This window comes from Cyprinodon tularosa, unplaced genomic scaffold (assembly GCF_016077235.1).
Source record: "Cyprinodon tularosa strain WSP-4 unplaced genomic scaffold, ASM1607723v1 ctg815, whole genome shotgun sequence".
Lineage (NCBI taxonomy): Eukaryota > Metazoa > Chordata > Actinopteri > Cyprinodontiformes > Cyprinodontidae > Cyprinodon > Cyprinodon tularosa.
In genome coordinates, this window is record NW_024039580.1 from 43642 (window position 1) to 58854 (window position 15213).

The 15213-nt window shown below is 39.1% G+C and overlaps 2 protein-coding genes across 2 annotated transcripts; both read right to left on the minus strand.

The window, feature by feature from the left end:
- Nucleotides 1-3696: 3696 nt before the first annotated feature.
- On the minus strand, nucleotides 3697-4888 carry LOC119774525 (olfactory receptor-like protein COR2). Its single transcript, XM_038272054.1, has one exon. The coding sequence runs from the start codon at nucleotides 4823-4825 to the stop codon at nucleotides 3875-3877; it is 951 nt and encodes a 316-aa protein (XP_038127982.1). The 5' UTR covers nucleotides 4826-4888; the 3' UTR covers nucleotides 3697-3874.
- Nucleotides 4889-13450: 8562 nt separating this feature from the next.
- On the minus strand, nucleotides 13451-14691 carry LOC119774522 (olfactory receptor 142-like). The gene has a single exon (XM_038272052.1). The coding sequence runs from the start codon at nucleotides 14654-14656 to the stop codon at nucleotides 13694-13696; it is 963 nt and encodes a 320-aa protein (XP_038127980.1). The 5' UTR covers nucleotides 14657-14691; the 3' UTR covers nucleotides 13451-13693.
- Nucleotides 14692-15213: the final 522 nt, after the last annotated feature.

A 15213-nucleotide genomic window follows, 5' to 3' on the forward strand; every position in this document is an offset into this window, starting at 1 on the left:
GCGATGTGGCCATGGATCACAGGGACATCTTTGGATGAAGGTGGCTTGTCTCACCTTACAATCCAACATAGAATTTCCTATGATGGGGTGTTTTTCAGTGTAAGCCTTGGTTTCCATGTCACCACAATCTCATCCAGGAGCTCTGGAAAAACGGGTAGCACCTGCATCCCTGTATACCTTGCCTTGGTAGCTTTTCCTGTGAAACCGAGATTTCACAATGGGCTATCTACTGCAACTGATTTGATGATCTAGAAAGGACCCTGTTTTATTTTTTTTTCATTAATGATGATGAAAAAGAAAATATTTACGCTGCTTTTTTTCATGATGACGAGTTATGACAAGCTAAACATAGATGTTTAATGACGAAACCATGGCAAGTCATGACTGTGAGTTTTCTTGACAGGACTAGACTAAATAAAAACGTTAGCAGAGGGTCTTTCAGATGTTTAAAATGCAACATTGTGGTGTAATTGTCATGATCTGCTGTAGAAGCTGGCCTTAATTGCTCATACCTTTCACCTGCTTCACTCTTTCCAGCTCCTAATTATCCATCTCATCCAACTGCCAGTTTCTCTTATATTGGGCTCAGTTCCAGCTATCATGGCCGGATCATAATCTGTGCCACGATTCATGTCCTGGATCCTGGTGGCCAGTGGAAAGAGGGTTTTTGTGTCTGTCTCGTCTCCTACTCGCACACTGTTCCTCCCCTGCTGAGTCCTCTAGGTTTTTGGCTCTATATGGGGGGAGGATCAATTTTATTGAGTTGTATGGCAAGTATGGCATTAATTCATAAAAAAGTTTATTTGTATTCTAGAAATCAGTTTTCTGCCCAACAGCAATGAACTGCATGACAATATTGTATCCCCAGCAATTATAGGCAAGAGTGCAACAAAAAAACTGACTAAAAAGAGACTAAAACCTTTTTAAATTTTAGTTGACTAAAACTGTTAAATATAGTAATGACCAAAATCCCAAACAAGTAATAGTTTTCATCCTGAAGACGAAAACTAAGACTAAATTTAAGATGCTATCAAAAACAGCAATGCTAGGACCTCTTTCAAATGGTATTGCTACCTTTGCTTCACAGCATTTCTACTAGCTTAAAATAAGTGTGATAGTAATGCTACTAGATCTTATTTTGTCAGGAAAAGTATTGCTACTTTTACAAGCAGACAGCCGTATGGCTGGGAACCAGCGACTGGGTGAGTAGTGCACTTGTCTTTTACAGTAAAGCTTAGCCATGTTGTGTAAGTTTACCAGAAGAATGTATATCAAATAAGGCTTAGACTTAAACAGACTTCATTGTCATTTAGTACACACATAGTGTATACCAGTGGTTCCCAAAGATTTTCTTCTGGGCCCCCCTTTGGATTTCAATAAAATTTCCATCAACATTCAGTGCTTTTTTGTTTTGTTTTTCTTAAACCCCATTTTATACAACATTCAGGAGTCTAATGGCGGTGGGGAAGAAGCTGTTCTGGAATCTGCAAGACCTGCATTGGATGCTTCAAAGCCTTTTCCCAGAGGGCAGCAGAGAGAACAGTCCATGGTGGGAGTTGTGAGGAGTCATTAATAATGTTACGGGCTTGGGACACACAGTGCTGGGATGAAATGTCTTTAATGGAGGGAAGAGGAGCTCAGATAATGTTCTCTGCAGTTCTCACCATTCTTCTCACCTTTTTCCAGTCTGAGTCACTGCAGCCTCCACACCACACAGTAAGACAGCTGGTCAGAACGCTCTCTATGGTGCTTCTGTAAAACGTGGTGAAGTTTGGTGGGGGGGTGGGCTCTCCTCATCTTCCTCAGGAAGTAGATGCGCTTTTGTGCCCTTTTGACCAGTGAGAGTGTTGTTTACAGTCAAGGTGAGGTTCTCTTGGATGTGCACCCCCAATAATTTGGTGCTGCTGACCACCTCTACAGCTCAGCTGTAGAGGTGGCCATTGTGGTCTCTGATGAGGCCCACCACGTGGTGTCATCTGCCTACTTCACGATGTGATTGGTGGTGAACCTGGGGGAGGCAGTCATGCGTCATCAATGCAGCCCTGATGGGAGCTTGTGCTTGGGGTGATGACATCAGAGGTGTTCTGTCTGACGAGCAACTTACAATACCTCCTTATAACGTGATAATATGTGTGATTGACTGTGACCTCTCTCTCTCTCTCTCTTTCTCTCTCTCTCTCATCTAAGAATTGTTGCTGTGGTAGTGTTTACAGTGTTAACAAATTGAGATTTTGGAAGTGTTTTAAGTGTCCACTCTCACTAATTTCCATTAACCTGGCCTCAAGGTATTGCACATTTGTATTGCACAGTTGGTATTGCACATTTGGTATTGAACAGTTGGTATACACATTCAGTACACCACAAAAATTGGGTGGGCCAGTCTAGTCCAAAGGGCTGATTATTTTGTCCCAGTCCACCCCTGCTACGGGCTCAGCATTTACATTGACTAACTGTATGTTCTCCCTTTCATCCCTTACCTGAAAAGCATTCAAAGTCCATCTGCTTAACTGTGTCTTTCCTAGATTTGGCCTCCTGGAGCTATTTAGCATTACCTTCTGGTACGTATGGCAGAGTGCATATGGCTTGGTACTTCCAAAATCCTTTTGTTTGTCTGCTCCCCCAGTTGGCATCAGAGGAAGGCCGCTTACACTAAGCCTGGTTCTGCTGAAAGCTTCTTCTTGTCAAAGGGGCATTTTTTCTCTCCACTGTTGCTAAACATCCCTCTGTATAAGGGAGTTCTGCAAAGTCAAGAACCTAATGCAAGAAACTATCAACTCAAGTTACATGCTCAGTCCATCACTTCAATCTGATGGGTTTCAATGAAGAAAAGTTTGCAAACAATCTGTCTTTGGAATTTGATTAAAGAAAAATGTAAATCCCTTTAATGTCCCACAATGGGGAAATGCACTCTTTGTATTTTATACAACACTCCCCAAATAACTCTCAAAGGTGTCTTGGGATGTATTGTCTTATGAAATAGTGCACCATTAATCAATCTGATCAATCTTTGTTCAATTATTACTGTGTTTAATACTTAAAAAAAAGTAAATATACATTTCATGTGATTTATTTTGCAAAATGGGTTTTGTTGAGGAGTTTATGGACGCCTGTATAATAAGTGGCTTGATGAGGATGCCATTTTTCTAATAAAAGTCTCTAGCCTATACATATACATGTTGTACATGTACAGGGCATTATCTGCTGTTAAAAGAAATTGTTATTAGATAACAAAATCTTACATATAAAACATTCATAAAGTGCAATACAAGTACAATTCAACCAGATCATACAGTCAAATTGTTTTGAAGTTTTCAATCTGAGGAAAACCAGTTGATTATAAAATTCATACATAAGATTCATACATCTTCATTTGTGAACCTGAATAAAGATGGTGCAGCCATTGGTATGACGTACATTTTATTTAGCCTTTCTCGCGTACAATCAGATTAAAACAAAGCTTGTTTATGTAACATGCAAAATGTAGTAGAAGAATGTGTCAACTGCATGCAGCCTATGAAAAACATAAAACATACATACATATAACTTTTAGTTTCATTTATTGCATTATTAGAATAACAGGTTTATGATTCAGATAATCTTAATGTACGAGTTAAACTGTAAAATGTTTTATCTCTGATTGAGGATTCAGAAATTTTTTACTTAGATTTATGTACACTATAAAGGGAAAACATGAAGGTTACCTACAGCTAAATAAAACATTGCATTGATAAGCATTAAACTGATAATACTACAGAATACAAAAAGCAGTTTTAAACATTTAAACACTTTAGCAAATGCATCTCTAGTTTTGCCTTTCAAGTTGCATTTAGTTCTAGTCATATTAATATAACTCAACAAGTAGTTTCTCCTTTTTCTAGTTTTGGAAAAACTCTGTAAGCGAGCTCCATTTGATTTGACTGAACAAAGTTTTGAGATGTGAAGAAATTGCTTTCATTTTTAGTCCATATATAAGTGGATTACAGAGGGGATGAAATGTAATTATTTGAAGACTCATTAAAAGTTTTACAGTCCTCGGTATATCTGACCCCAGCTGGACTATAATAACATCATATGTAATCAGAATGGAATAGTTTAATAAAACCAGCAGGTGAGGCAAACAGGTCTGTACAGCTTTTTTTCTGGCTTCTCTGCAACTCTTATAGGCTATTATTATTATCTTTGTGTATGTAAAGACTATGAAAAGCATAGGAAAAATACCAATATTAAGTAGAACAATTAAACCATAAACCGAAAGTGCTGCTGAACTCACACAATAAAGACCATGAGCTGCATTGTTACAATAAATCCCATTTAAGGTGTTTTTACATAGTCTTCTATTGGAACTGAGTATAACGGAGACTGAAACATGACAGGCAGGTATAAGCCAAGCTAAAACAAGCAAAGCACTAACAGCTTTTCTTGTCATTATGGATGGATATTGCAGAGGTTTACATATAGAGACATATCTGTCATAGGCCATTGCTGCCAGCAGTAAAAATTCTGAAGCACTTAAAGAATAAAATGCAAAGATTTGAAAAAGACAAGCTTGATAGAATATGATCTGCCTTTTGGATAAGAAGTCGATGAAGAGCTTAGGGTGAATGTTAGTGCTGTAAAAAATAGAATTGATTAACAAAGCAGCAATGAAAACATACATAGGCTCATGGAGGTTTTTGTGAACAATAATAAGGCAAACAATACAAGTGTTCCAAAAGATTATGAGAAGATATGCAGTAACCATGATGACAAAATAGAGGTATCTGTACCTCTGTAGTTCTGCATAGCCTCCAAGAATAATGTATGTCACATTAAACCTTGGTTCCATTCTATATGTTATACACCGCCAATTGAAAGGAGTTTAACAAATAATACAAGCAGCTACTGAGAGTTAATGTGCATAAGGTTTGAAGCACTGTGACTGTGATGCCAGCAGGAGAGTAACAGTTCTTATCAGTGTTTTCCTCCTTCTCATCATCATCATCATTACAATCTACATAGAGTACCTCCCCTCACAAGTAGTGAGGAGGAGACTTATTAGTAATTATAACACCCATTACCATGTAACAAGCAGGGGTACAGTTAGACATCCTCTACATCAGTGTTTTCCAATCTTTTTTGACTTGCGTTCCACGTCGAGTACTTTGTGTTTCCATGAGTCTCCCTCTCAGTCAAAAGTATTCATGACTGTCCTAAAGTGGAACATAAGATTACTGATTATAAATTTATTGTCTATTTTAGTTAAACTTTTAATTTGAGCATTTAAATTTTAGGCATTTTATGCTTTCCGTCTTAAATAAGCAAAGATTAATATATTGCCTTAAAGTTAGCAAGGAATCAAAATAAATACAAAATAAAATCATATGAACCTGTATTTATAAAACTGGAGCTCCTTTGAGTAACTCCCTTATAATAACATTTAAACTTGATGAAATTGGAACACAATACTGAGCAAAAATTGTAGTCACACTGACTTAACTGGTTTTACTTTTTTTCATCAAGATACCTGAGCTGCTTTGATGAACTCTGACAGATCAGTGACAGAAAACAGCTGATACCAGGCTGTTCTCTACATCCAGCCTGTTCCTCTTCTGGGTTTTGATGTGTGTCACAGCTGAAGGTGAAATCAAACAAATAAGGAAAACTCACTCTTTGGTTGATAAAAGCTTGTTAATTTTTCTTCAATTGGGTCCTAACAAAACAAAACAGATCCCAGCCAAATTTTATGTTACTACATAAAAAATAACATATTTTCATGCACACCTTGCAATGCACTCTGAACCACTCTGGACCATGTTCCCCCGGTTGGGAATCACTGCTCTAGGTCCAAGGTTTCCCCCATTAAAGTTCCTCACCTCACAAAGACACATTTCAAATACAATATTCATACAAAATTTCTGAGCAACATGGGGTCAGTGGCGGAGCTAGAGATTTTTCTGTGTGTTTCCAAAGGTTGAAAATGCTTAATGGGGAGAATCTAATTGTAATTTGCCTCCACTAGAGGCATTATCTCTCTGCCAACATAAAGAGGGCAAGACACTTTTTCCCTGTTAAGAACCATGGACTCAGACTTTTAGGAGCGACTCTTCATTCCAGCTGTTTCTCGCTGGCTCTGCTGCAAACCTCCCCAGGGCATGGCGTATATCTTTGCAGGAGAGAGCTAGTGGAATCACATCGTCTGCAGGGATGAAATCCACTGGTTTCCAAACCAGACCCCATCAGGCCCTTGGCTGCTCCGAGATAACCTGTCCATAAGGGTTATGAAAAGGGCTGGTGAAAGAGGGCAGCACTGCCGGGGACCAACATGCAATGGGAACAGGTTGGACTTAATGCTGACCAAACTTTTGCTACACTTGAACAGTGACCAAATGGCAGTTCTGCTAAAGAGCCCCCCATAGAGCACTGATTGGAACATGTTTCTAGAAAACGCAATTAAAAAAAATAGAGGCACAGGGAAGGGGTAGGGTTTAGCTGAAGAGCACATAGTGGTCAGATTTCTTTTATATGGGAACTGGCAAGGCAAAACCTGAAGGTGTGATGTAAGTTCATTTCATCATCTGCAGGAGGAACGGAGGTGTCAAGTAACGAAGGACAAATACTTCGTTACATACTGAATTTTGAATCTTTACTGGGGTAATTATTTTTTAGAGAACTTTTTACTTCTACTCTTTTTTGTAATTACCTGTACTTTCTACTCCTTACAGTTTAAAATTTGTCTCGATACTTTTTTCATTTAAGCTCATTTTCATTATGGCCCATTGGTATTTAAAAAAAAATAAAAACCATGACAATAATAACTGTATCCAGATAATTTATTTCTCTGTGGTTGGACTCAGTACTTCACCAACTTGTTGTTAGCCACTTGTCCAAGATGATGCAAGATAATGCAAAGTTAAATCTTACACTGTTACCATTAGTTATACTGTAAAACTAGGAAACTTAAGTATAGGGAAGTTATCATCCAGCATTGTAAAAATAATCATTTAATAGGGTAGTGCAGTATCCAATATAAAATAATTTTTTTAACTACTTTTTGCACTACTTTTAACAGAAGGATTTAAACTTCTACTTGAGTAATAAATATTTATACCGACCTAAATATGGGAAGACCCTGGTTATAAGATGACCCCCTCTTTCCAGGTCCAATTTTTAGTATAAAAAAAAGACCAAAATAAAAAAAGAAAAAGACTGATAAACCAAATTTATTTTGTTTGAAGAAATTATTTTATATTGAGGTGTTAAGAATTTAATTTAAATAATACTGCATTGACAGATTTGTGCAAGGAGAAAAAAAAATGACACATTTAAGGGAAATCTTACAACTCTTTAACTTGAATGCAAGATGAACTTTACTCATGGAACATCTCAAAAATCTGCATGACTCACAAATGTCCTCTGCCTCGCTGTGCTCGTTGACACACCTACTCTCACCCCGCAATTTTTTGATAAGCTCTGCTTTAGCTGCTCATATTTTGGTGGTGGCTTAGTGGTTAGGGCATAGAGCTTGTAATCCTGAGGTCCAGGGTTGGAGTCCCTCTCCCACAGACTGCCACACTGGGTAACCTTAACCCCACCCTGTTCCATTGGCACCCCAATTTGGCAGCCTTCTTCTCGCCAAAGGGATGAGTTAAATGCTCGTACTCGTACTCGTACTCGTCGTCTCCCGCTTTATCCGGAACCGGGTCGCGGGTGCAGCAGACTGAGCAGAGACTCCCAGACTTCCCTCTCCGCAGACACCTCCTCCAGCTCTGCTGGGGGAAGCCCTAGGCGCTCACAGGCCAGCCGAGAGACGTAGTCTCTCCAGCGTGTCCTGGGTCGTCCCCTGGGCCTCCTCCCAGTGGGACGTGCTTGGAACACCTCCCGAGGGAGGCGTCCAGGGGGCATTCGAAGAAGCTGTCCGAGCCACCTCAACTGACTCCTCTCGATGTGGAGGAGAACCGGCTCTACACTGAGCCTCTCCCGAATGACCGAGCTCCTCACCCTATCTCTAAGGGAGAGCCCAGCCACCCTGCGGAGGAAGCTCATTTCAGCCGCTTGTATCCGGGATCTCGTTCTTTCGGTCATGATCCAAATTTCATGACCATAGGTGAGGGTAGGAACGTAGACCGAACGGTAAATTGAGAGCTTTGCCTTTTCGCTCAGCTCTCTCTTCACCACGACAGACCGGTGAGCGTCCGCATTATTGCAGCAGCCACACCGATCCGTCTATCGATCTCCCGCTCCATTCTTCCCTCACTTGTGAACAGGACCCCAAGATACTTGAACTCCTCCACTTGAGGCAGGGACTCTCCTCCAATCTGAAGGGGACAAGCCACCTTTTTCCGGTCGAGAACCATGGCCTCGGACTTGGAGGAGCTGATTCTCATCCCGGCCGCTTCACACTCGGCTGCGAACCGCCCCAGCTCACGCTGTGGGTCTTGGCAGGAGGGAGCCAGCAGAACTACATAATCCGCAAAAAGCAGGGACGAGATCCGCTGGTCCCTGAAACAGACCCCCACTGGTCCTTGGCTGCGCCTAGAAATCCTGTCCATAAAAGTTATGAACAGGACCGGTGACAGAGGGCAGCCCTGTCGGAGTCCAACATGCACCGGGAACAGGTCCGACTTAATGCCGGCAATGCGAACCAGACTCCTGCTCCGCTTGTACAGAGAACGGATGGCCCCTAATAAAGGGCCCCCCGACTCCATACTCCTGGAGCACCCCCCACAGGGCAGCACGAGGGACACGGTCGAATGCCTTCTCCAAGTCCACAAAACACATGTGGACTGGTTGGGCAAACTCCCAAGAACCCTCAAGCACCCTGCAGAGGGTGTAGAGCTGGTCCACTGTTCCACAGCCAGGACGAAAACCACACTGCTCCTCCTGCAGCCGAGGTTCGACAATCAGCCGGACTCTCCTCTCCAGCACCCTGGCATAGGCCTTTCCGGGGAGGCTGAGAGTTAAATGCAGAGGTAAATTTCTCCAATATGAGATCAATAAAGTTATATAATTGTTACAATTATTTTTCCAGTCTTCTTGAACGTGATAACTTCTAACATTGCACTCCGTAATACCATATTTCTTTGCTGTCTGACAGTTATTTGATGCCTCTGCTGTTTTGACCACCATTAATTTAAAATTGGAGTCGTATCCCTGCCTTAAATGTCTGCAAACTGGTGGGACTTTTGATTCACTCTGTTCTGGGGAGCAACCCTCCATTTGTATCATCCTTGTAAATTTTTCTCTGTTTCGATAGAAAGATGACCAGCGCAACTGTTTTCCATTTACATTTGGTCACCGGCTTTACAAAAAAAGGGCACCCTCTGCTGTTGCATTTGTGTAGTGACCCCAGACAACTGTTGGCCTGTATAATTGGTTAGATTTTCATGCTGTTTTTAATGAAAATAAACTTGTCTCACATTTGGATCAATATGGTACTTTTGACACCTCTGAGGAGGATTAATAAAGGACCTCCGCAAAGGGGAGCAGTAGTCAGAAGTGAAAACAGAGAAGATCTGACCCACAGATGCTTTAGGTGGTGCTGGGAAGTGGACAGTTACCTTGTTTGGGGAGAAAGGGGACTGAGCTTGTGTTGAGGGTTGAGTGATACCAGCTAGAAATAATCGGTCCACCTTCACGCATAACCTGGACTCCAGAACTCAGCTACTAAAAAGATGCTAATCTGGAGTGACACACAGGGAGAGGCAGAGGGCTAGAGTGGGGTCTGCTTGACTCCTCCCAGTTCAGTGGATGAGAGTCACTTCTCTGTGCCCTCAACTAGGGTGGAGGTCTCTGACAGTTGTCTTTGCCTTGGGGGCCAAGCAGGAGTACAGAGTACCAGGCCTTCATAGTCTTCCTGGCATTGGTGCTGAATAGCGACCCTCTTGAGGATTCCATTGGTCTATTCCGGGACTTCAACACTCATATGGGAGGTGAAAGTGACATCCACAGGGTGAGCTTGGAAGAAAACTTTGTGTTTTTTCCGTATTGGACTTCTATGCAAGTCATGGGTGTGTCCATTGGTGCAATAGACACCAGGACACCCTAGGCTAGAGGTTAATGATTAAATGTGCTGTTTACCTGTGCAAAGAAAGAAACAACGAAAGAAAAATGTCTGAGGACTTCAGTGTTGAGGAAGAGCATGAGTTCTTTGCCGAGCTGAATGCGCACTTTCATCTGGTTTGGTCTGCCGCGGTTTCCGTAGCGTCGTGAATGCGCTTTCAGGAAATCCTATACACTACTTTTTATGCTCTAAAAACATTCTAAATGACTTCGTTTCGAGTAAATTCTGGATGCTACCCACTCAGGACACTTGCTCCGGTGGGGGAAGCCCTGCATCACCAATACTGTTTTTAGTGGAAGTGAGGAGCTGCTGACCTTGACAGACGACATTGTCAGATGATGTAAGAAATACTTTGAGGATCTCAACCCGGCTAACACGTATTTCTTGGTGCAAGTAGAGACTTTTTCTCTCAGAGACAGAAAAATTTATACATTTTAGATTGGTTAACATAAAATGACTTTAAGACTGTAAGCTGAGACCCTTCCGCAAGACACACATAAAGGGTGGGGCTTCAAAAGACATCCTAGACCCTAATCCCTCCATTCATCTTTACTCATGGATCCACAAGAGGGCAACACTGGGGAGATCACCTGAATGTCTGTCTCTGCAGGCAGAGGGAACACACTCTTCAAACTCTGTAAAGGTTGAATACTGTGGTGAATGATCACATAGGTCATGTTTTTGAATTAATCAAATTTCTTTCTAAACTTAGAATAAATTTGAATATAAAATCTTTATAAGTTGAGCCAATATGATGAGACAACGTTTAATACAGAAGATGTAAGAACATTGGAAATCTACATTGTGTCACACTAAACACACATTATCTTCCAAACATTTGTAATTACATTATGCAAAGTCCTTTGAAATAACAGGTGTTGTGACTTAACACTACAGAAAAAAAACATAGTTAAATTTTGATGGCGCAGTTTCTTTTTAAAACATGCTCTTTCAAATAAAACACCTTCAGTCCTAAAAATATATTTGTAGGTGCCTAGATTTATGGCAAAACAGTTTACAGTGTGACAGTATCTTTATTTCGAACTATTCAGCTCTAGTTTGTGCTGCTTACAAGAATAATTTAAACAAGATTTACTGTAACTTTATTACAATGAGGTGCTCCGTTTTATTTTCTTGTTCAAACATCATAAAAAGGAGAAATTAAGCTTTATTATCTCTGATATTAGGTAATGAAAACATTGATGTTTTGGAACAAAGTCAAACTATGAAAGCAGTGTTGTTTTCGTCAATGATGACAAAATTATTTTGTTGACGGCTCTTTTTTCACTAATGAGCTCAACATGAATCTTTGAAAACACGAAGAGTCATTGCTGTGAGTTTTCATTGACGGGACGAGATTGAATAAAAACGTTAATGGGTGGTCTGTCAGAGGTTTAAAATTAAAAATCATTGTACCGTAATCTGTTAGACCTGCTGAGCAGTAGCAGGCATACTGCAGCGTCCTGTTTTGGTCACCCCACCAGGCGTGCACTGGTGCACATTCTGCATAACAACAGATGGATCTTGGCAGCAGTGACAGGGGTGACAGCAGGTTGGAATGGTGTGGCACTGCACGCTCAATTCTGACAAACTCTGCTCTTCTAGCTGTGCTTGTGCAGAAATGCATCTTTGTGTGAAAGTTCAGAGTCTGCGCTTTACGCTCCACACTGATGGTTCGCTCTCAGCGGTATTGGTTTTCCTACCCTTGCTACTTCATAAATTTCCTTGCATTATGTCAATAAAATATTTTCCTTTGGATATTTCTACTTTTTAGTTAATAAATTCCTGAAATTTAGGTCCGGATTGCCACGGCATTATAAGGCAATTATGTAGGCTCTTTTTCTAATTTTTTTTATATCAGACCCCTATGAATTACAAATCTACTCTGAACCCTAAGCAGCGGTAACCAAGGGAATATTCTTCAAATCCTTAGAAATAAAGACATAACTACCAAAATAAGAATATTTTTGTTTTTTGCTTTTTTTGGAGTAATGAAAATTTAAGGATCGGAGTGTAAAGCACAATTCATAGTAGGTCACAAAGTGTTTGCGTTTGGATGGAAACCTTGTATGTCTAAAACCATTCCTTTATTGTAAATTTTGTCAAATTGTCTGTCTGCTATTTTTAATTAGATTTTGAACTAGATCTGCTTTTCACAGCTTTTGTGAGACACTTGTAAAAAGTAGGGAATTTATTCATAAAAAGTTTCTTTGAATTCTATAAATCAAAGGTTTCTGCCCAACAGTAATGATGACCTGCATGGCAGCATTCTATACCCATCAATTCTAATATCTAGGTAACAGCACTAAGTCAGGTAAGGACAACTGGTTGTTAATCAAAATTGTAAAGGTTAACAATGTTATGAACATAAAACTGACTAAAACTAGACTAAAACTTTCTGTACTAAAACTATCAAATATAGTAATGACTAAAACTAAGTCTTCGTCACAAAACTAAGACTACATTTAAGATGGCAGTCAAGAACAACACTTTATAAAAGAAAGGTTTGAGAAAATCAATTACTCTTAAAAATATTTCATCTTTCAAACTCCTCATGACTCGTTTCACTTTTTAAAGCATTTGATGTAGAATTACCTTATTCCTAAATGCTGTTTGCTGCTGGCTTTAGCAAGCATATCTTTTCACAAAGAATAACTAGTATTTACAGCTTTGGCAGTGTTTCCAATTAAAAACTAATAGCTGCAAAAGGGTTCTCATTTACATTCAGAAGTAACAAAGAACTTAATTGTGAGTAACGAAGCAACGATAAAGTTTAGTATGTCACAAGAAATCAATATTTTAAATGCCAGTTGTTAATAGTTTAATGTAACAAGTAAATTTCTCCGCTGTGCGATCAATAAAGTCAATTAATCAATGCCTGTGAAAGAAGCATTAAATTTGTTAATTGATCTTTAACACCTTTCAAATCTTTACTAATGAAATCATTCGATCAACATTAAACATCAGAAGATTGTAAAAAGTAACACCTTACTGAGTTAGTTGCAGCAGTCATGTGTTACAGCAACAAAATATACATAATAAGTTGCATTGTATTGTTTACATGCATCGTTATATCTGTTCTGGAAAGGGATGTATTAGACAGCCCATTAACATTTTCTTGTCCAAGTTGATATTTAGGAAGCAGAAAAAATATATTTAATCTATTTTGGTATTTTCCAAATTGTGACAGATCAGTTTCAATTCAGTTTCTGTTTAGTTTGTTTCCATAGTGCCAATTCAAAACATGTCATCTCAATGCTTTTTAAAAAGACAATTCAATGAATCATACAGACAGATTGGTTAAGTATTCTACCTAAGGAAACCCAACTGATTTTGTTATGTCTTATACTTTGCAGATTTCACTCCTTTTAGACATTTAGACATTAGACAATGGAAATTTGAGAAGACAGAGGCAATTAACACAGTATCAAAACAGAATTAACACAGAAAAACAGAGCTATAAATATTCTCTATCTTAGAGAATGCAAAGGTAAATTAGCTCCATAGGTGGCTCTCTCTAGGAAAGATGGTTAAACTGATAAGTTCTAAGTTGTTTTTCATGTCAAGGAGATAAAAGACAGGACATACAGTTAGTCACAGTATGTCTCAGTGCATCTCAAATCTATTTTTACAAAAAAATTGCTATTTTAAATGTCATTTGCCTAAAAGTGCAAAACATACAAAGCTTCTGCCTCGACTGAAAAGCATTTTCAGGTGTTTATGGATTTCAGTCATCTTTAGGCCATAGATTATTGGATTAAAAAGAGGCTGATACAAAACTACCTGTAAGCTCATTATTGAATGTGCAGTTTTGGGTAAATCAATTTCCAACCTGGCTATTATAACATCATAGGAACACAAACATGAAAAACTAATCAGAACCAGCAGGTGTGGAGCACAGGTATTCACAGATTTCTTCCTGATATCTGAGCTCTTTCTATAGGATATGATCAGTATTTTACTATAGGTAAAAATTATGAACACAAAAGGTAAAAAGACTGTATTAATTAAAGTAAAAACACCATATATAATATAGGGCCCTGTTGAACCCATGCAGGAAAGCTTGGTAACAGCATTATTGCAGAAAATTCCATTCAAAGTATGATTGCAGAGTTTAGAAGTATGTCCCAGTATAAGTGGTGGTATAAGCTGACCGGATGGCAAAACCCAAGCTAATACCAGCAAAGTGGTCACAGTAGTTTTTCTCATAATAGTTAGATATTGCAGAGGTTTGCAGATAGAGACATACCTGTCATAGGCCATGACTGCCAAAAGGAGAAACTCTGAACCACTTAAAGAGTAATAAATAAAAGCCTGAAATCTACATGATGAATAAGTTGTAACCTGTAAGTCAGATAAAAGGTCAATCAGAAGTTTTGGATAAACATTGGTGCTAAACAGAAGTGCATTGCAGAGTAAAGCTGCGATGAAAATGTACATAGGCTCATGGAGGCTTTTTTGAATCCAGATTAGACACAAGATGGTTGAGTTGCTGCAAATGATCAGAATGTATACAGTAAATGTAGCTATGAAGTACAAAAGTCTGTATTTCTGTAATTCTACATGTCCACCAAAAGTAATATAAGTTACATTCAGTTCATTATTCATTTTATCCATTGAACTATCAACAAAGAACAGCAGATATCTAACTAGTGTTAAGAGTTGCAAAGTGAGCTGTCTTAGTGCCCAAAGATTTTATGCCGTTTTTTTCTCTCTCGGTGGACTTCATTAAATTGTTTACATTTGACATGAAGTAAGACTTACTACAGCCTGCAAACCGGGTCTTACATCATCACCTTGTTTACTGTTTACTTCCACAAGTCAAAAGTTAAATAAGATATATAGTTTTACAACCAGGCATTGAGGTGAGCGACCAGTAAGCATCTTACAGTTGTTAATAACTAAAACAAAGAAGTTTCCATATTTGTCAAGATTTGCATGTCTATTAAGTTCTAGCTAAATACTGTATAGTTTCTTTATATCACTAAATGTATGCATAATTGAATTTAACACAACATATTACGTCTAATCTGCATACAGTTTTTGACTAAAAAAAATGAAGATAAAAGTTTTTTAGCATGCAGTATTTAGAAAGAGTCAGAGTAAAAACTGGTCTATTTTATACCCTGCCCCGCTTTCAATCAAAGCTAGGGAAGGTTAGCCACTGTGAACCT